Consider the following 23,412-nt stretch of genomic DNA (forward strand, 5'->3'; position numbering starts at 1 on the left):
TGCAGATACCAAATTTGATCTTGATGAAATCTCCTACAGAGGCGTAAACAATTAAAGAATTGTGGTTTGTCTTTTCATTAAAAGTGACCTTTACAAGGATAAAACTGGATTTTGAAGACATGAGGGCTCGTTGCCCCAACAGGAATGAGAGCCGTTATATTATTAAAGACATGAACTCAGCTGCTTCCTGAGATGCCCTCTCACATTTCCAGCCAGTGATGATTAAATGTTGAGCCCATGACCTTGACACAGTGTGCTGCCTTTACGGGCTGCGGCACATTTATGTATCTCTGATGTCAGAATCTGAAGCATAATGAAGCAGAAAAATTTGTAGGGTCACTCTTTGGGTCAAACGTGAAAGGAACAGTTATTCTAGCTTTACATCTATGGGACTATTGCAAATAGATGCCATCGCTAAAGCCATTTCTTTAGTCATTTAGTAAAAAACAAAAACATATGTAGACTAAATCAGGTAGAAACCCATAAAAAAGCTATCATCATCAATCAAGACTTGGGTGGACTGAAGCTGCCTCTGCTGTATCTCTTCTGATCTGGCATCAATTACTCAATTTCCTTTCTAATGGTTGCCACAAACTGGGTCAGGAAAGCTGTAAATGTTGTCATCAGTGCGCCGGCCTACCATCTCCTGAGCCACCTCCTCAGGCACATCTTTGTAGAGCTCAAAGAGGAACTCGATGGCATTGTTGTCCTTGTACTTCCCATGGAGCTTCTTGGTGTCATCCATGCGAAGCCACAGCTTCAGGTCGGGCTTCACCATGTTATCCTCCTCTGCCAGCTCAACGTGCACTCCATTGTTCTCCTGGAAGAAGGGGTGATCCAAAAGGTCCTGAATTGTGTACCTGCGGTGGAAGAATAAAAGAAACATGTCATTTCTTTATGTTAAACCTTAGATAGCCTGAGTTTACAGCAATGGTGTCCAGTCCCGCTTATTGAAGGCCACTATAATGAATGTTTTAATTGTTTCTCTGCTCCAACACCAGATTCATTAGCTGAATTACCCATTAGCACATCCTCAACTTCCACAGAAGCCTGTAAATCATCCAATGGTTCAAATGAGATGTGCTGGAGCAGAGGAACACTTAAAACCTGCAGTGCCGGTTCTAGGGCTGAGGTCACAGGGGCATTGCCCCCAGCTGAAATCTGATTGGCCCCCTGAAGTGCCCCTGTCCTGTCACTCATCTGTTCTTTGAGCAATGATTCAATTATAAGGTGGATGCAAATCCAAGTCCAAACATTTTTGGCCTTAATGAGCTAAATAGTAATTTCCAGCATGAAGTCCCATGCTACGATGTTGGACTAATACTTGGCAAACTCTATGAATATTGTGGCCTCATGGTGGCCCATACTCAGAAAAACCCTAGATCTGCCACTGAGGATACTGGTCCTCCAGGACCAGGACTGGACACCACTAATGACTCCGACTGTGTTAGTGTTTGTTTTACCTTTCATCTTTGTTCATACGAATGCAGCCCTCAATGATCTCTTTGAGTTCTGGGACTTTTACCTTGTAGAAACTGTCAGGTTTAATCCCCTGTGGAGAGGCAGGAAACAACAACCTTCATTTAACTGTATTTTTAAATAATACTGAAGGATTTCTTTAACCTTAAAATTTTCTCCTTTACAAACTTTGCCTATTAAAAAAATCTAAAACAAATAAAAAACAGCTGCTCTGACTTTCCTACATTTAGCTAAATCTTCTGATTCATGCCTCCACAAATCGACCTGAGAAATAAGTCAAAGCTCCTTTTGCCTTACTTTTACTAATCCGTTAAGAAATATTAACACCTTGCAATAGCAGCTTATACAGAAATTACCCCAAGAAATAGAATAATAATGACTTGTGTCAAAGCAGAGCCATGTGCATGTTATAAGCAGACTACAGATAGTTTAAAGTAGTGTCAAAATCTGTGTAAAAACAATAGGACAGGAAAAAGCTGAGGTCAAAAAGACGCATAGATACAGAAATATCCGGGCCGACATTAAAAAAATAAAACACCATTTTTTACCAGTATAATGTAATGTGTTCTACATCTTGTTATCACATCTAAACACTGGCATGTCACACAGTAACAGCTGCTTTTTGTCACCACAAATAGTTTGTTTAGATACAACTGATCTCCTGTTAAAAGGTGACACAAAACAGATCTCAGAAAACGCACAGACAGGAAAAGCTTTTCCTTTTTTGCCACATGAGCTTCAAATGGACTTTTTACTTCAGGGAACTGACACTGATTTGTCACACTATCATCCATCAGCCTAATGAAGTTATTATCTATATTCTATTACCACTTTAAAGAGTGCAAACACAAACTGACGAGTCCCAAAAATACTTGATTGCATTTAAATTTGTAAAAGGCACCCTTCTGCAGTGCAACAGTGATTTATGAAAAAAAATCCTCTGAATAAATAAGTTCTCTGTTGATCTAAATCTAATTTGTGACCCTGCCTGTCCTGACAAAGGTCCAGACAAGAGATAAAGAAAAATGTTTGTGTGATGCATGCTGCTGAGCTGTTTTCATCTGGACATACAGATGATTACATTCTTAAATAAAAGGTGAAATTCCGAGACTTTAACATGTCAGCATATTTTTCAAGTTTTAAGCACATTAAAGCTGGGTTACATCGTTTACAATTTTTTTAAAGTAACTAAAAAAAATGCTTAAATGGGTCTATCTGACCCTGTTCTGTGATATAGCATAGGTAAGTCCCTCATCCTAGCCTGTAGGCCTACAGCAAAACTAATCATTTATTCAAGAGAGTTGACCAAATTACACAAGAGGAAGCTTTCAATCAAGAGGAATGCTCCCCAGCTAAGTCAGCTTAGCATATCAACCTAGCTTGAATGCTACCTCGACCTGCATTGAATTTATGTCAGTCTGTTAACTTTCATGCTAACTGTTGAAGAGGAGGGAGGGGAACAAAAAGAGATTTATCTTTTGTTTTGGAGCTAGGTGATTAGTTTAGTGTTCAAACTTACGCTACATCAGACTATCTTTTAGCCTGTTGTAGCGTTAGCAGTCTGCTAACATCATGAGTGCCAGATCACTGGTTTTAGACGTTTCCCTGCTTGAACTCTGCAGATGTAATTAAAATGAGTGATTAGCATCTCCTGCAGAACCCGATGAAGGCTGAGGAGATAATTCAGCTGGTAGAACCAGGTGTGTCTGAGCAGGAACATATCAAAAACATTACCCATTTGTTAGCGCTACAAGACTATTTGTGTGCCAGTATGAGGCATGGTTTTCAGCTCCTTCCAGAAGGGGAGAGGGAGCAGGAGCTATCGGGAGCCTAATTCTCCTCCCCTTTCGTTCGGCGCATGGATCCCCAGAACAAAGAATAAATGAATGGAAGTGAATAGAGCTATGCTCTAATCCACTTTGCCTTATACCCTGAATCAAACATATGGTGTACTTGAATTTAAATGGAAAGAAATTATGTGTGTTTCGACCATGTCTGTCATGTAATTGGAGATTTATCAGCTTGTAAAAATTCATAACTTAATAGACTACAAACTAGACTTTCCATAAATGACAACCCAATAGAATCACTGCTCCCCAGCGTATAGCTGCTACTTACGGCCAGATTTATGGACACCACCAGGGTGTGAATGTGTGTGTGAATAGGTGAATGACCGATTATGTTGTAAATCACCTTGGGGGTTTCAAGGACAGGCCATTTACCATTTTATGGTGGTTTTCTCCATGTTTTACGCTTCTTTTTACGTCCTGGAAGAAGAATTTGAAGCTCGCTAAACTAAACCTCCTTTTCTTTGTGTCTGGTTTGATGACGTCAATTTGTTGAGATGAACATTTGCAGTCCTACAAGTCTTTTCACACAAAACCTAAAATAACTTTTGCTGCCATTTGAAAATAAGCACTTCTTGCTATTAAAATCTACTTCATTATATGTGAAATTTATGTCACATATCACAAAAAATAGCTCTTATTCTCTCCTAGACTCCCATTCATTTTTTGGGGCAGTTGGGGACCAATGATCTAGAAGTAGATGATTTAATCTCCCTATGGCTGTTCAAATTTCAAAATGTTCTCCTCTCATTGATGACATCAGGCTAGGGACCACAGCTTTAAACCTATGCAGGGAGAATATTGTTCACAGTAAGAAACATTAAAATCCTTATAAAGGATTTTTTTTCTGTGAATAATTAATACCATCATCTTTGAAATAATTCATAATTCACTCTTATCTTTTAACATGACCCCTCTAATCTTTGGTGCCACTTTTAATCTGTTTAATGGAAACTTTCTGCACTCAATTTGATTTTAATGTAATACAACATAATTATATTTGTTCAATTTTTTACCCTTTTGCCACAAAGCCTCCATGCAGAAATGGTTTCCAACTGTACTGTGGAAGGGTTAGGGTTAGTGAGAAGAGATGACCTCTGAAACATGAAAACTCTTTGGAATAAACTCCCACTGTAAGCCAGAGCTTATCATGCAGCATCAGTGTTGGACCTTACTGGTACTCTTGTGTAAACAGGAGATAAACCCTTCCAGATTCCAGCATCTGGAGTGAAACCACCTCAGAGGAGCAGAGGATGTTGTAGCAGCAAACTACTGACTCGGAAACACATTTTTATCTGACATGTCCACATATCTCGTCACGTAGTCTGTAAAAATGTATTTTCCTGTGGTAAACTGGTCTCCTAGCACTTTCTGCCAAAGTCAATCCTTATTTCTCTCCCAGTGATTCAGCACCATACCTCAAACGTTTAGGCTTTCCTTTCATGTTCCATCAAATGTATTTAGTCTGGTCAGGTTGTTTTCTGTAATATTCCTGACTTACAAATAAATGCAAATAAACAATTTGCAATGAACACACATCTGTGTTCCAGCCCGTTGGCAACAAAATTCATTTATGAACATTTTATGAAAAAGTTCAAGCATAGTCTGTAAGCTAAATCTTGTTTCATTTTTGACAAGTTAATGGTTCAATTAGAGTCCAGGTTAGTGAGATAGAAGCTCTACAGTTTGTGGGTTAATGCCGGTGCCATAAACAAAACACATCATCTGTGTTTCATAGAAACAGAACATGACTCTTGAGAAACACTTGGACTTTTTTTTGTCTTGTTGTATGCTTTAGATTTTAACGTTTGTGGAGGAGCCACTTTAACTTATTGGGATCGTCGCCGTCTCACTTTCCAGCCTCCATCGCACACTGTTTACTTTCTGCATGTGGCACAAGGGAAAGAGACAGCCTCCTCTGTAAAGTCAAGAGTGAGACACTATTTCCAAAACATGTAATTCTGCCATCGCCTACTTTGGCACCTCTGTGCTAAATACACAGAGCAGCAGCCAAACAGTCTACCTGAGCAAGAGTTTCTATATACAACTTTTTAAGACGCTTCTCATCTTCTCTTCAGGCTCAATTCAGTGCACGTCCACGATGATTTTTGTGACTCGTTAAAACAAAAAAAAGCAACAAACATCAGGGTCAAAAGGTCATTTGAGTTTTCTGTTCAAACAATATGATGACGCTGTGGCTATTTAATTAAAAATAACAAGTAGAACTGGTTAGACAAGATCAAATAATACCAAGTGAAACTGCCTTGTTGTGACTTTTGGCTGTAAAAACAATAAAAGTATTGGTAACATTCAGCACTGAGCTCATATTTGGACAAAGCTGGAACATTTGATAAATCCAAATTCTCTATGGTTAAAAAGCCCAGGAGAATAAGTTTACTTTAGTCTACTTCCAGTAAATGTGTAGAAAAAAAGGCAACACGGGTGGACAATTACAATAACACATGGGAGGGTAATGAGGTGGCTCTCCTCCTCAGCCTGTACTCACGCTGGTGACTTTGCGGTAGATCTGGGCGGCATTTTGGCACTCGTAGTATGGGTACTCAGAGGTGGCCATCTCCAGGATACACATACCTAAGGCGTAGACGTCTACCGCTTCATCATACTTCTCCTCGTACATCTCCGGGGCCATGAACTCTGGTGTTCCTGTCAGGAAAGAGTCAAGAGTGTCTCAGTCTGAAGTACTAACCACATACGCAACAACCATCAGAAATCATGAAATCTAACTTTAATTAAAAAAACTGAAATTTGTTGAGCTAGTAGCAGTATCAAAAGATGCAACAAGTAATGAAATACATATAGTTTAATAAACCTTATGAATGTATTATTGCCACTTGATGGCATCAGAATAAGCTGTGAAACTAAGACTCATCATTACGGTGAGGTAATAAATATTCTGCTGCTGAAGTATGATTGCTAATCTTCCTACAATATTGCCGTTTTTTTTTTTAGCAATGTGCAATTTATAGGAATACAAAAGCATCTGCACTTGAAAATTACACCAAGTTGTCCAAAAATGACTTTTTGAAAGACAAAATATTTAATGTGTTAAAAGACTGTTAATAACACACACATGGCAGGTGGCACTAGATGATCATGACAACAATTTTCCAGTAACATTATCTGAGCCAAAAACTTTTGGTCAGCAATTTTTACATTACCTTAAACGTTAAAACAATTCAACAGGCTCCTACTTCAAACCCCACATAATATTTATGGCCATGTGAAAAGATTGTTGTGTAACTGGATGTAGTCTTCAAATTAAAGCAGAAGTATGACAAGGCAATAGCTGAATTATCTAAACCAAACCACAGAGTTGTGTTTAATGCATTTAGGACAATGGGGATAAAGGAAAATGTGAAAGTTTCCTGTGAACAAAAAACATAAATAAATGAGAAATTTGAACTGATGATCACTGACCAAAGCATTTAAAGGTGTGATTCACTTGTTTAATCAATAAATTTGCAGTGGTCTCTAACAGGAATGAATGCCTTGTAAGTCGTACTCAGTGGGCAAAACTAGTGCACCTGTTTCAGGATCTAGAAGATAGTCACATCAGAGCTAAATTTTAGATGGCAGGTTTTGGAGTCTTGTTTCCTGATATTTGGAGATCTCTCCTCTGATTGGATAACAGAAACGTGACTCTACCACTGACTGTTGCTATGCAACGTTGATGTTTTATTTCCACAAATAACACAAGCATGGAGAAGGTCCTGCTGTGTGGCGGAGTTGCTAATGCTAACAGTTAGTTTCTACTAGCCAAGATGTTCTCTGCTGTTTCCTGAATGCTAAACCATCAACAGCCTTCCCCGTCATGAGCCAAGATGGGTGAGTCCATGAATGTTAAATGACGGGGTGATGTAGATCTGTCAGGATTTTCAAATCCTAGAGTTTCAACATCTATTTTCTATCAGAAGCTAATGTGGAGATAGATGTAGGAGACCATTTTCATGTTTTGACAAACTCAGTGACCAGTTATAATAAAAAATAATCATTAAAAATTAGTGATGCACCGATATGAAATTGTTGGGCCGATACCGATATCTGATATTAAGATCACTGTTATGGCCGATAACAGATATTTGCCGATACTGACATACTGACATTAATGCTTCTAAAATCTGCAGATTTTGTATAGAATGAAAATTATTAAAGCTGGATTTACGTTATTATGTTCACACAACACACATTTATGGTTCTGAGGTGATTTCATTCACTGTTCACATGACTAAACAATTACACATCACCCCCCTCACCCTCTGAAACAGACAAACAAATGGAGACACGATGGAAAAAAATATTGGTTGTTAATATCGGCCCGGTTTGATTTATCGAACCGATATCGATATGTAAAAAAATGACCAACATCGGCCGACACCGATATTGATGCTGATATATTGTCCATCCCTATTAAAAACACTTTTTCAGTCTTCCACACTTTTAAAAGAATGCTCCTATACTGCTATTATGTGTGTTTTTTCTACTTGGACAACAACGGGTTTCATTTTAACCTGTTTGATTACATTTAAACACCGCTCAGTGACTGAATCAAAAAGTCATTATACAGCATTTCATGTCTGGCACTGTATAAATGCACTTGATGGTTAAGGCAATTTACAGCCAAATTAAAGGCCATTTGAGTAAATAAGTTGCTCTTTAAAAAGCTGGAACAACATTCAGCAGAGATGGTGTAGCTGAGTAAATAAGAAGGAATACTGTTCCATGTAATTTTCATGTTTGTGTTCTTTTAAAAGATAATTATAAACTGTTACATTTACGTCAAACTTTTAGTTTAGATGCCATTTCAGTAAGATGTGACTTACCAATTACACTTTTAGCAAATGAGGCACTTTTGAGAGTGGCCAGCCCCAGATCTCCTATCTTGACAGAACCAGTGGGGCCAGTGATGAAGATGTTGTCACACTTAAGGTCCCGGTGAATGATGGGAGGGGTGCGTGTGTGCAGGAAGTGAAGTCCTTTAAGGATCTGGCGACTCCAGCGTTGCAGCAGCTTCAGCTTCATCTCCTTGAACCTCTTTAGATACCTTAACAAATTAAATAAAAACCAGGATTCAAATAATTGGTCAAAAAACATCACAATATATCAAGAAAAGGAAGTGTCACAAAATAAGGTGTCCCCTTTTTTCACAGCCAAGAAAAGGTTTTAAAGATGTGGTTCCCTATTTTAATCAATACATCTGCAGAAACCTCTAGCAGGAAGGAATGCCTTGTAAGTTGCACTCTGGGAAAAAAAAAGCTCTGGTGCACAATTTTCAGGAACTAGAAGTGAGCCACATCAGATTTGGGCTTCAGACGACAGGATTTGGAGTCATGCTTCCTGATATTTGAACATCTCACCTCGAATTGGAAACAGCAACGAGTCTCTGCAACTGACTTTGTTTGTTCTGTGATGTTGATGTTTTATCTCCACAAATAACACAAGCCTGGAGGAGTTCTGCTTTGTGGTGGAGTTGCTAATGCTAACAGTTAGCTTCTACTAGCCAAGGCGTTCTCAGCTGTTTCCTAGACGCTAAACCAAGTGACAGTGTGACGTAGATCTGTCAGGATTTTCTAATCTTAGAGTTTCACTGTCTATTTTCTATCAGAAGCTATTGCAGCAGACAGATGTAGGAGATTAGTTTCAATTTCAGCCTGCGTGAAACTATTAGGAATGAAAAAAAAATTTAAATAATAAAAATGATTGTTCAGCGAATCACACCTTTAATGCTTGAGAGTTTATTTAACAGAAATTTTAAAGTAGAAATAATCTCTGTGTTCCACTTTTAAAGTAGAAACAAGCCGTCAAGCGTGACACAAATATACCGCTTGGTATGCAAAACAAACGTCACTTAGAAAGAGAATATCTGCCATGTGAGACGTTGGAATGCTAAAGAACAGGATGCAGAATCTCACGTCTTGAGCGTGCCAGAAGTCATGAGCTCAGTTACGAGGATGATGCACTTGTGGCCCTTCATGGTCGACTTCCAGGAGTCGTGGAAGCGCACAATGTTTGGGTGCTGCAGGCCTTTCAGCATCTCCACTTCCTCGCTGAAACGCTGCCGCTCTGCCTTGGTCAGTTTACGTGTCTGCAGAACAACAACAAATAAATCATCAAGGTTAAAGGCGTCAGCATCTACTGTAATTATTCATGTTTTTACCCTGAAACTGGTTTAAGAGATGCTGTGTGTCATCAAATGTGCTGTATCTGATTTGTTTGATCAAGTTTTTTTTTTTTTGGTTTATTTGGTTTATAAGTTAATATACACAGAAAGCCGCCTGAATTTACAAATCACAAATTATGTCTGACAGCTCTACAGCTGCAGTTAGATGGACCTTGAGGTGAGACAGTTTTGTCAACCATAAAAAAACGCTGTTCTGATGAAGGGTTACCCTACACGCTCCACTTTTCTCCGAATTCTGCAGCACTGTGTAAACTGGAAGCCATGAACTAAAACGGAGAATGAAAAATCACAGCTGCTTTAGCTAAAAAGCTTGTCGTAAAGACTGAAAACCACAGGATCATCCATCTAGGTGACCACCCTCCCTTCATCCCCCCCCCCCCCCCCCCCCCCCCCCGTTACATAATTGTGTTTATTGGCCAATAAAGGCAGCTCTGGTTTCATTAATTCATGGAAGAAATTTCCTAACTTTGTGTAAAACTGAACTAAACACCGCAATCAAATCAGATGAATAAAGACATTTCTGTGCTTCCTCTTGGATGAATGAGTGGATTTAGCTTCTGGTGGAGTAACTCTGCCTGTGGTGGGTGGTTAGTGGAAAACTCCTGGGAGACTCCAGGACCATGAATCCTGCATTCAGGCAGATTTCTTGGAAGAAAAAAAAAAGCTCAACATATGTTTATGCTTACAATCAGCTTGACCGCTACTCTTTCCTTTTACTTAGTGAGTGGTAAAATTCTTCTGCAGCTAATTAGGAGCCATCACGATTAGCACGAGAGGCAGGCTGTTTAAAATACAGAGACAAATTAGGTCACCTGATGAAAAACTCCCTTTTACCTGCGTCAGTCACCTGTCAAAAAGTCATATACCACCAGCCCCTCCAGCATGAGGCACTCTGTGTAAAGAGGTGACCTCTGACCACATGGATTATATTCGGGTCAATCGCTATCAGTTTATGACGTGGCCACAGACAAGACCTTATCCCTCAAACCTTTCACAGAAAGGCTGAATGATTAGCAAAAGAGTCAAATATCTTGGGTCAAGGGTGATAAGTAATGATTTTATCATGTTTAAAACGAAACCACAGCTGAAAAAGCAGTCAAATGACACAGATTTAGATGCATCTTCTGAGTAACATGGTTTCAATCTCATTTATGCCGGAGACACTAAATTTAGCTTTATGAACACTGAGGTTTACCACAGCCATAGATCAATGTGCTCTTAAAAAAAGGAAATGCATGAAATGTGTGTGTGTGCACAGTTTACGAATCAGCAATTCCTTGGTTTTTGTGGGAATGATGTGCATCTGGATATTTGTGTATCTAAGTGTATTAACATCACACCTCTGTATAGTGAGCTTTGCCTCATGTGGACAGGCGCATCTGCAGAGGAATTAAACCCTTTTGCAGCCCAGAGCCTGCGTAACATGCATTAGCGGTGGCATGAGGTCCTGCCAAAAGGAGACCCTGGCACTTCCAAAACCACAAAATCTACTACAGCTTGGCAAGCAGCTTGCCATCATCACTGCATCAATTACCAAACCATTATAAACAGGACTTCCTGGTAAAAACAAAATTCTGCTGTGGCAACTCAGAATAACGACGGAGCTCATGTGGGCGATTAATCCAAACCTGCAATCCAATAAAAACACATTTATTTAAAAATGGTAAAGAACCAGAAAATGTAGAGGAATAAAATAGGTACAGATGGAAGTAACAAAAAGGCTGTGATGCAGTAATTTAATGGCATCATTGCTAGCCTGTTTCAGTAAATACAAACTATTTAGCTACAACTAAGAGAAAAAATAGGGACATTTTCATCATGAAAGTCAACGATTAAGAAAGAAAAAAAAACATTTATGAACAAAATTGTGAAGCTGCAGCTATTGCCCAAAATCTCTACGTCCTTCGCTGATCTTGTGTAAATCTCATACTAATACACCTATAGACACAACATGAACAAAGATGTTGAAGCTGCTGTCAGTGGTGCATTAGGGTTACCATGGTAACATCACATACTTCTCTCCCACTTCTTAACAGCCCTTCTGATCAGACAGGCAGACAGAAACATGAGGTAGAAATTCATCCTCAATAAATAAATAAATAAATAAATAAATAAATAAATAAATAAATAAATAAATAAATAAATAAACAAGTTGCAGAAAGATCTGTTGTTCACGTGACAAATTTTATAAATCTAGTGTTTCATATAAAAGATGTGACACATTAAAAAGACCAGTTACTTACAGTTTTGAAGAGACAATTCTGAGCTCTGATCACACTCTTAGTTAAACTTTTAATGTTAACGTTTTGATCATTATAAAACTTCAACTATAATAAAAACATCAACATTTCAAACTGTGATTGAGAATCAAGAATCGATATAAAGATTCAAATAGAGCTAGAACCTATCAAAGCACAAAAGAGGACTGAAATGCAGAGCTCACACTATTTAATAAACTGAAGGGATTCCTGGCCGTACAGCACAACTGAACAAGTCCAAAACTAACTCAGTGCCCTCTCACAAAGTGTTACTGAGAGCAGGTTCACTTTAGTCAACTGAAGAAGACAAACTGGCAAAAGAATCTGTTTGCAAAGAAGTATAAATGGACAAGCCAGGACACAGGAGCAAGACATAAGGCTGATTAGTGAGGAGCCTCAGGTTGTGAAGCTGCCTGTAATGAGACAGGAAGTGAATACACAAAATAAAACAGGAAGTACCAGAAATACAATAAAACCAGAAACATGACTGCAAAGCACTCAACCTACAGAACCACCCATGACAGAACCAGGCTTTAACCCCACTGAGAATCTTTGGCTGTGCTGGAGAAAGCTTTGTGCAGCGGTCAGACTCTACTATTATCAGTGCAAGATCTTGGTGAGATATTAAATCATCAGTGGATGGAAATAAATCTTGTGACATTGCAGAAGCTTATAGAAACTACGCCACAGTGAATGTGTGCTGTAATCAAAGCTAAAGCTGGTCCAACAAAATATTAGTGTGTGACCACTTTTTGGGTGGCAGCTTTTTTTTTGCCTGGCAGCGCTACATATACATATATATATATATATATATATATATATATACATACATATATATATATATATATATATATATATATATATATATATATATATATATATATATATACATACATATATATACATATATATATATACATATATATATATATATATACATATATATATATATATATGTATAGCAAGTTGTACCCAATAAAAAAGTGTGTATGTACATATGTTTGTATACACACACACACACACACACACACACACTCCCACACACACACACACACACACACACACACACACACACACACACACACACACACACACACACACACACACACAAGCCACTTTATCAGGTACGCCTTGCTAGTACTGGGCTGGACCCCCTTTTGTCTTCAGAACTGCCTCAATCCTTCGTGGCATAGATTAAACAAGGTACTGGAAGCATTCCTCAGAGAGTTTGGTCCATATTGAAATGATAGCATCAAACAGTTTTTGCAGATTTGTCGGCTGCACATCCATCCATCCATCCATTGTCTGAACCCACTTGTCCACGTAGGGTCGCGGGGGGGGGGGTGCTGGTGCCTATCTCCAGCGGTGGCTGCACATCCATGATGCAAATCTCCCATTACACCATATTCCAGAGGTGCTCTATTGGATTGAGATCTGGGGTCTCATTTATCAAACATTCCGTAGAATCCTTACTAAAACCGTACTTAAGCTCAGCAAAAAAATTTACTTACGCCAAGTAGGTTTGTGATCTATCAAACATGGGGTACGCACAGCTGCACACAATCTCCGCTTCATAAATCGGAAACTATCTAGAAAGGTTTTCAGCTGCTTTTTAGTCACATCCCGCCCTCACCACGCCCACTTACTGCCACAGTCAATGCAAAGTGCCTCGTGGATCTCATGCATATACATAAGCCGGCTGTTGCAGCGCTCCGCCAATGACGATGGCGACTGTAGATCAAGGCAGATCAAGGAAGCACAATTTCACATAAGCAGAAATTGAGGTTTATGTTTATGTATTTAGCAGACGCTTTTGTCCAAAGCGACTTACAAGTGATAATCGGCATGTTGCCCTTGAGGCTAACAACAACAATAACAACAACAACAACAACAAACAATTTTTCCAGTCAGTCGTAGGTGGCAGTGAGGCAGCATGATGAATCATGGAGAGGAGAGAACAAGGAGTGGACAGGAGAGAGGGGGGACGGGTGCAGGGAGGGTGCTAGTTTAGAAGATGCTCTCTGAAGAGCAGGGTCTTCAGGAGTTTCTTGAAAATCGAAAAGGAAGCCCCTGTTCTGGTAGTGCTTGGTAGGTCATTCTACATTTGTGGAACGATGCATGAGAAGAGTCTGGATTGTCCTGAGCGTGGTGTAGGCACTGCTAGCACTGAGGCACTGAGGCGCCGGACAGTTTGCCAGAACCTCTTTGGAGCCAATCAATAGTCTTTCTCCATGGCCTCACCAAACTCCTCCCACGCCCGAGATTTTGCCTCGGCAACTGCCACTGCCGCACCCCACTTGGCTTGGTACCTGTCTGCTGCCTTTGGAGACCCACAGACCAGCCACGCCCTGTAGGCCTCCTTCTTCAGCCCAATGGCTCCCCAAACCTCTGGTGTCCACTAGCGGGTACGGGGGTTGCCACCACGACTGGCACCGGCCACCTTGCGACCACAGCTAGCAACAGCCGCCTCAACAAACGCAGAGTGGAACAAGGCTCACTCTGAGTCAATGTCCCCCACTGCTCTCGGGACGCGGTCAAAGCTCTGCCGGAGGTGGTAGGTGAAGTTCGTCTTGACAGTTTCTTCTGCCAGGTGTTCCCAGCAGACCCTCACTATGCGTTTGGGTCTGCCAGGTCTATGCGGCATCTTCCACTTCCATCTGATCTAACTCACCACCAGGTGGCGATCAGTTGACAGCTCCGCTCCTCTCTTCACTCGGGTGTCCAAAACACATGGCTGCAGGTCAGATGATACGACTACAAAGTCTATAATCAACCTGCAACCTAGGCTGCCCTGGTACCAAGTGTACCGATGGGCATCCCTATGTTCGAACATGGTGTTCGTTTTGGCCAAACTGCGGCTTGCACAGAAGTTCAATAACGGAACATCACTCAAGTTCAGATCAGGCAGGCCGTTCCTCCCAATCACACCCCTCCAGGTCATGCTGTCATTGCCCATGTGAGAATTGAAATCCCCCAGCAGGACAGTGGAGTCCCCTGATGGAGTACTATCTAGCACTCGTCCCAGGGACTCCAAAAAGGGTGGGTACTCTGAACTGATATTTGGTCCATAAGCACAAACAACAATCAGGACCCCTTCCCCGACCCGAAGGCGCAGGGAAGCTACCCTCTCGTCCCCCGGGGTAAACCCCAACACACAGGCAGAGAGTCTTGGGGCTAACAAAAAGCCAACCTGAGCCCTCCGGCTCTCACCCGGAGCAACTCCAGCAAAGGAGAGTGTCTAACCCCTCTCAAGGACTTGGGTTCCAGAGCCAATGCTATGTGTCGAGGTAGGGCTGGGCGATATGGCAAAAATAGAATATCACGATTTTTCCAATATTTTATCACGATTTCGATTTTATTACGATTTTTTTATCCATGAATAGCATAACTTCAATTGCGTATTAAAGAAGAGAAACATTGAATAAATAAACATTTATTCATATTAGGGATAATCAACACAGTGATAACACACTTATATTTTAAACTCACACCAGAGATGATAAAAGCCCTGAGAGAAACAATTACAAAAATCAGTTTTTCTCGTTTTTCAAGTAACTTAACATAAATTAAAATCATAAACATATTTAAAGTGCAAACATGTCAATTGCAAACGTATTGTGCAAACATTAACTTGTTCAAAATACTATGTAGCTCCCAGTTGCTCATGTAGAGGATAGTTAAGCTCAAATACGGCTCTGATGTGCAGCTGGACCAGAGATCGCTTGTGGTAGCAAATAACTGCGCATTCTGAATATTTTCTGCAACAAGTCTCTAAATAAAGTAAAATTTTCCAGTGCAGATTGGAGACAACCCATAGAAGCACTGATTTGATCTCATTTCAGAGAAAAATAGAACAGGTTAGATGCACCTAATAAATAAAATTACTAACAAACTCAGGAATCTTTCTTTGCTTCACTGTTCTGGTGCTGAGAATATCACTAATGCGGATGAAAGGAGATACACAGATGAATTATTTGGAAACTACATTTACTGCAGCTGGCAGAGGCAGAGATTTTTTTCTATTGATACACGGATTTACAGAATCATTTTAAATTGTAATAGGAGAAGACTGCAGGAGGGAGCGGTAAAATACAGGGGGTCCCCATCAAAAACAAGAAACTTTACGAGTCTGATGAAACCCGCTGGTTTTCCATCAGGCAGTCACGGGGCAGCTCCAACGACCCAGTGGACGAGCTCAGTCCGGCTCGGCAGAGGGTGAACGAGCCGAGGCGACGTCGTGCTCTGCTTAAGAAGCGGTGTTATTTTCCTGCTTCAGAAGAAGCGTCCAACGTGTTTTTACGCTTTCTCCGAGACATGTCACGTCGCTAAGTTGTTAGCGCCACGCGCTAAGGAAACCCTGCGTTCCTCTTCGGAACGAAAACCTCGTTGTCGCTCTCAGCCGCGGCCGAAGCCATGTTTGTTCACACACAGGTGAAAACAAGCGGGGCACTAATATATTACTATGACTCACTCTGATTGGTTAAGGGTCAAACAAAGGCGTGTCATTCACCTGAGGTAAGTTCCCTTTTTATTCAGAGGCAGAAATTCAACAGAAGAGCTGTGAATCGTGATAAAAAGGTCTCTCAAAAATGATACAGACCGTCAGATGTGTAGATCGTAAAACGGTCTAAAATCGTCATATCGCCCAGCCCTATGTCGAGGTGAGTCCGACTATATCTAGCTGGTACAGCTCAACCTCTGCCACAAGCTCCTGCTCCTGCGAGGTGACATTCCATGTCTCAAAAACCAGTTTCCTTGTCTGGGGATCAGACCGCCAAGGCTCCCGCCTCGGTCTGCCACCCGATCCACACTGCACCGGACCCTTCATTTTCCACCTGCGGGTGGTGGGTCCACAGTTTGATGAGCCCATGTAGCCAGTTCGGGCTGGGCCCGACCGGGCCCCATGGGCAAAAGCCTGGCCACCAGGCACTTGCTCACAGGCCCCAACCCCAGGCCTGGCTCCAGGGTGGGACCCCGGCAACCCCCCCGGGCTGGGTACTCTGACTCTTTGATTGTATATCCATGAATCATCCTCTGAACCGTTCTTTGTCTCACCCTTCACCTAATACCAATTTGTCATGGGAGACCCTACCAGGGGCACAAAGTGCCCCAGACACCATAGCTCCTAGGATCATTAGGGCACTCAAACTCCTCCACCATGATAAGGTGACAGTTCAAGGAGGATAAATCCCAAAGTTTGCGTGGAAATTTGCTTACGCAGTTTTCCGACCCCGTTTTGTGTGCAAGCAAGCTTGATAAGTAAGGCCCCATTTACTGTGGAGGCCGTTTTGAGTACCGTGTCATGTTCAAGAAACCAGTCTGAGATTATTCAAGTTTTATGACATGGAGCAGTATCCTGCTGGAAGTAGCCATCAGAAGATGGGTACACTGTGGTCATAAAGGGATGGACATGGTCAGCAACAATACTCAGGTAGGCTGTAGAGCTGCAACAATGATCAATTAGTACTAAGGGGCCCAAAGTGAAAGGAAATCTCCTCCACACCATTACACCACTACCACCAGCCTGAACTGTTGATAAAAGGCAGGATGGATCCATGCTTTCATGTTGTTGACACCAAATTCTGACCCTACAATCTGAATGTTGCAGCAGAAATCAAGACTCATCAGACCAGGTCACATTTTTCCAATCTTCTATTTTCCAATTTTGGTGTAAACTGTAGTCTCAGTTTCCAGTTCTTAGCTGTCAGGAGCAACACCTGGTCTGGTCTTCTGCAGCTGTAGCTCATCATCTTCAAGTTTTGATGTGTTGTGCATTCAGATATGCTCTTTTGCATACCTTGGTTGTTGAGTTACTGATGCCTTTCTATCAGCTCAAACCAGTCTGGCCATTCTCCTCTGACCTTTGGCATCTACAAGGCATTTTCGCCCACAGAACTACTGCTCACTGGATGTTTTTTCCTTTTTTGGACCATTATCTGCAAACCCTAGAGATGGTTGTGTGGGACAATCCCAGAAGATCAGCAGTTTCCGAAATACTCGGACCAGTTCATCTGGCACCAACAACCGTGCTATGTTCAAAGTTGCTTAAATCACCTTTCGTCCCCATTCTGAAGCTCAGTTTGAACTGCAGCAGATCATCTTGACCATGTCAATATGCCTAAATGCATTGAGTTGCCACCGTGTGATTGGCTGATTAGTAATTGGTATTAACGAGCGGTTGGACAGGTGTACCCAATAAAGTTTCCATGTGTAAAGATAAACTAATCTTTACAAAGATAAAATTCTTGATTTAGTCAACGATTTAGGGCGACAGTGGCAAAGGAGTTAAGTGCTCGCCCCGTAATCGGAAGGTTGCAGGTTCGAGCCCCGCTCAGTCTGTCGCTGTTGTTGTGTCCTTGGGCAAGACACTTAACCCCCCCCTTGCCTGCTGGTGGTGGTCGGAGGGACTGGTGGCGCCTGTGCTCGGCAGCCTCGCCTCTGTCAGTGCGCCCCAGGGTAGCTGTGGCTACATCATAGCTCATCCCCACCAGTGTATGAATGTGTGTGCGAATGGGTGAATGACTGATTGTGTTGTAAAGCGCCTTGGGGGGTTCCAGGACTCTAGAAGGCATTATATCAAATACAGGCCATTTACCATTTTAGTCATCTAGCATCAGTCCAGGAAGAAATTCCATCCAAACGCTTGTCCTTTTCCATGGAGTATTTAGCCACATATCAATCCTACACAGTTTAAAAACTGAGGCCAAAAATATTCCACCAAACAATGGAGGGGGGAGAGAACCAGTACAAAAAATCATCTCCATTTGGAAAGGACAACGTGTGCATCTATTAAAACAACCAATAGTCAGAAACATCTGAATTACTGTCTTCTTGTTATCAGAGTTATTCTTAGCGAGTGTTAGGTGAGTGGGTGGGGAGGGGTGGGGTGGGGTGGGGGTTGCAATAGCTGCCTGGGGCTGGAAATACTTGGGCTTGTTGCCACATAAGTGGAGTTACATAAACCATGTTGGTGGTAGCAGAGCCTTTGGTATTAAGAAGTCCTTGTCAGCGCCGCTATTATGACAACCAGGACATGAGCATCTGCCAACATTTGCACCAAACCAGGCGACTGTGGCTAAATACGGGAATGAACAGTGTCCTGGTGTTGTGCAGATATAGATAGTCTGGACAGGGTTTGTGTAACAGCCAGTCAGTGTGGACAGACTGTGGGATCTGCAGAAATTTGAACTAAAAAAAGGAAGTAGAATTAGGACATGCCAAAAAAAAAAAGATTCAGTCAATCTACTTTTAGCCTGCAGGTATGTGTGGTGAAGCTTGGAGACAGTGTGCATTTTAGCGTGGTAAGATTTGATGTTGAATTTAGTAAAGATGAGAATTTAACTGATCATTTTAAAGTTTGCTTTTTAAAAAATTATGTTTTCCTATAGTTCCTTTATTCCTTATTATTCTAATTACTGAAAAGTAGGCACATACAGACGAAACGTAAAAAAGTTCATTCATGCGAGTAATTCCACTTAAACACACACTAAGACTAACACACAGACTCATTACATGCAAAGCCAGATAATTCAAGCCTTTATTTGTTATAACTGTGAGGATTATGACTTGAAATAACCACATTTAAAATCTCAGATAATTAGAATATTGCTAAGAAGTTCAATATTCTAGTATCACACTCTAATCAGCTAATAAACCCAAACACCTGGTTCTGACCCTTTAGATGGTCTCTCAGTCTAAGCTGTGTTACTGATATAAATGGGGTTTTGAACAATTATCTAACTTTTCCAAGTTTTACTTGTGATGAATTTACATCCATGTACAATAATGTTAGTGTTTCATTTATTTTTTGTACGATATCCTGAACACACACTGTAATTTTTGTTATGCAAATCACCTATGGTCATGAGCTTTGGGTAGTGACCAAAAGAACAAGATCGCGGATACAAGCAGCCGAAATGAGTTTTTGCTGAAGAGTGGCTTGGCTCTCCCTTAGAGATGAGGTGAGAAGCTCGGTCATTCGGGAGGGGCTCGGAGTAGACCCGCTGCTCCTCCACATCGAGAGGAGCCAGTTGAGGTGGCTCGGGCATCTGGTCAGGATGCCTCCTGGACGCCTCCCTGGTGAGGTTTTCCGGGCACGTCCAACCGGGAGGAGACCTGAAGGTAGAACCAGGACACGGTGGATGGACTATGTCTCTCACCTGGCCAAGGAATACCTTGGGATTCCCCCGGAGGAGCTGGCCCTAGTGGCTGGGGAGAGGGAAGTATGGGCCTCTCACCTTAGGCTACTGCCCCCGCGACCCGACTCCGGATAAGCAGATGAAAATGGACGGATGGGATGGATGGATGGATGGATGGACGGACAGACAGACGGATGGATGGATGGCATGTTGCATTTCATTTATAGGGCTGAATTCCCTTGCTCATTTTAATAACAGATTTTGGTAATTGGAACGGTAATGATGCACATCTTTAGGAATGTTTCTGTTCATCTGTGATAAGTAGTTAGAAAAAAAAAGTAATTACAAACCAGTGGATGTAAAAATGTATTCACCGTTTAAAAACTGAAGGCTAAGGATTATTGCTAACTTGTGATTTATTAGCATTTAACAGTATGACTGACTCCCAGCTCCTACCACATAACGTTTTAGTTCATTACCTGTAAAACTGACGGAGCTGGAGACATTTAAGTGTTTTTAAGGTCAGTCAGCTATAGCGGACACCTTGAATTAGGTTGACACCAGTTAATCAGTAGTGGTAGTTACTTCCTGAAAGTTTCATTAAATTCGTCCTTGAGATATATTTCTAACAGACAAACAAACAAACATAGCGCAAACATTATTGGCTGCCACTAATAAAACCACATATAGTGCTTTTGAACCTGAGAATATATATTTAAACTACACTTTTTAATCACTTGTTATTTTTTAGAGTCAGGTAATGCTTATTAATACTAATACACTAAATTAGATTTCCATGATCTTGTTCAGCAGATAACATTGAAATTAAAACAATTGACTGGTTGGAAACCAACGATAGAACACAGAAAAGGTTCAGTTATTTCTTGTCATTTGAGTATGTGAAATCAGAATGGTCATATAATGTAAAATTGTGACCCAAACCCTTTGGTGAAATGCCAAAAAGCAGGTTTTCAGTCCTCTTCCTGTCACCAGCTTATTTAGGAGGGTTCCGTTAACAAGCTGTAACTCAAGTGTCACACATGCTGGCAGAGAGGAGCCCTGCAGATAAAGACCAGAGTTCACCGAGGTCTTTCAGCGACATGTGAGAACTTGAACTGACTGTCAATCAGACGCTGTGATGATGAGCGGGGGTTGAGGTCACAGGCAAGGTGGGGGCGGAGCGGTCGTCTGACCTCACAGCTGCTGCACCGACATACCTGTCATGACCGACATATTGTACATAAACATGCACGTAGGCACTTACACTGACACAGTGTGGCATCTAGATGTTTACAGGTGAGAACTGAGGTGTTAGTGTGCTCAGTCCAGGAAAAGCCTGACATACTCCATAAATGGAGCAGGCAGAGGGAGGTTAGCCATTAATCTCATCAGGCTTGACAAGTCAAACCAGAGTCCGACTGCTGCTCTCGCTCTGAGAGCCTGACCTGGCTGGCGGCGCCCTGCTGATCTCCATCTACATTGCACTCTCGTGATTCTATCACACACAAAAATGTAAATCTGTTTCACTCTTGGGTACATTTTTAATTTCTAAGACTGCCAACATGATTCAGATCTGGTGTATCTGTCCTTATTTACTCACACAAGTGCAATAAGTCCATCCTCTCACGCTATGTCATAAAACTGCCTCACGTTGTTGAAAAGCTCATTTATCAGACGGCTCAAAGCTCTGGTATTGTCTGTTTACTTTGGTACTGACGTGTCTTAAATCTGTCCGGCAGTTGCCTTTAGTAACTCATTAAAACCTTTAACAGTGCCCTATAGTTGCTTTGCTTTTATAGAACTGTCCACTATTCCACCCCATGAGGCTAAGACGCCTCCTCCTAAATAATACCACTGAGTACAATTTGATTTACAGCTTCTTATAGGCATCAACCCAATCATGTAAATTTGCTGAATCGCTTCACTGATTAACTCAGCAATAATCACAGACTGTGTTATATTGAGAACAATGTCCCCTTTGCTGCTGACTTGATGCAATAATTTGACAATAAGTTTGACCTGAGAAACCTTTCAGCTGATGTCTTGAGTAGTCAAAGTAAACAGAGATGAGGACATTCTTGCTCCAATCTGATCAAATAACCCAGAAAGTGAGGCAGCTTTTGGATTGTAAAGGGAACAGTAGGGTATTTTGTTTCAACAAAAGAACATTTGAGAGGAGTATGAAAAGGAACAAACACTATGTCCTGCTAAGGAAACCAAGTCAACCACAGAAAAATCATAAGATGCCTGAAAGCCACAGCTTGTAGGAGTATTGTCTAAAAGACAAGCAGTTCAACATCGTTTCTTGCAGTAAAAGCTGAAAGATGGGTACAATACTTTACGCCTGACACAAATGTTCTTGGTGGTGGAATTTGTGATGGTGTGATTCACCAAACAATCTATAACCCTAAAAAAAAAGAGTAGCACTAAAGGTTCTTGCTGCAGTGTGGCAACTAAGGGGGGAAACCCCTCCTGACAAAAGTGAAGCCACCATGGGGGAGACAAAAATTGCAACTCCCTACTCATCTGCTTGGGGTCGGCTCCAGACAGGACCAAGTTCCCATTGACTCCCATGTTAAAAAGGCCAAATTCACAGCGGAAATGAACATGTTTACCAAAACAAAGACATTTCAGGTGGGTCAAGTTTACCATCATGACAATTCGGGGGGGGGGGGGGGGGGGGGGGCTTTTTGTGGACAGTTAAGACTCACCCAGCAGCAGCACCCGTGCAAAAGCTGCCCCACGATTATGTCTCACCAAGTGGACAGCAGTGCTGTCATAAGAGAGGAGTACCCTAAAACATAACTAAAATAATCTTTATACACAAGAGCTCTAATTGGAGTACGGACTAACTGATGAATCCTTCAGCAATTACTATTTTTGCGTGAGTGTGTGTTCTGTGTTTATTTTTTTCCTTTCAGTTCTAAAAAGAACAAAAGTCTTTCTTATGATCTTAACACCAAACATAAATTACCGTCATGTTCCGACCGCTTCAGGCGAGCCCAAAAACCCACAGCTCTAATTATGTTAAAACAGTTGACTAGCATTATGGCCCAGGCTCGTGTGAACAGAATACAAGCCTCAGCAGGTTGATAATACATATCTGGTTTTAAAAGGTATGTCCCTTCTGGGTGGATTCTGTCAACCGTAACGTCTTTTAAAAAAAAACATTCTTGAAAGACAAATTTCCATAAGTAGTTTCATGAATTATTTAGGCCGATAAATGAAAAAAGTGCTCCCATCATACTTAATGTATGTAAACAACCTGCGGGGTTAAAGCAGCAGATTCATTTTCTACAGTCAAAACCTCGTGTCACAAAAATAAACCTACACTTTCTATTACTTTTTTAAAATACATCATTCTGGAATCAAGATTTCAATGCCAAGTCAATCCAATACATGTTTTATCAAATAAAATAAAATCCCCAAAGCTAAAATCGTACAGTTTTTTAAACTTTAGACTGGTCCATTACACAATGCTTTACAGGAAC

General features: G+C 41.2%; 1 protein-coding gene across 2 annotated transcripts in view; it reads right to left on the reverse strand.

The window, feature by feature from the left end:
- Nucleotides 1-23,412, reverse strand: part of wnk4a (WNK lysine deficient protein kinase 4a) — a 60,674-nt gene that overhangs the window by 27,039 nt on the left and 10,223 nt on the right. For both annotated transcript variants that reach the window (XM_015962771.3, XM_015962770.3), the window contains exons 3-7: nt 9,257-9,429; nt 8,168-8,388; nt 5,833-5,990; nt 1,464-1,552; nt 641-860 (exon numbers count right to left, since the gene is read on the reverse strand). In XM_015962771.3, the coding sequence (XP_015818257.3) occupies nt 641-860; nt 1,464-1,552; nt 5,833-5,990; nt 8,168-8,388; nt 9,257-9,429 (861 nt within the window). The remainder of the gene's footprint in view (nt 1-640; nt 861-1,463; nt 1,553-5,832; nt 5,991-8,167; nt 8,389-9,256; nt 9,430-23,412) is intronic.

Source organism: Nothobranchius furzeri, chromosome 16 (genome assembly GCF_043380555.1).
Source record: "Nothobranchius furzeri strain GRZ-AD chromosome 16, NfurGRZ-RIMD1, whole genome shotgun sequence".
Taxonomy (NCBI): Eukaryota; Metazoa; Chordata; class Actinopteri; order Cyprinodontiformes; family Nothobranchiidae; genus Nothobranchius; species Nothobranchius furzeri.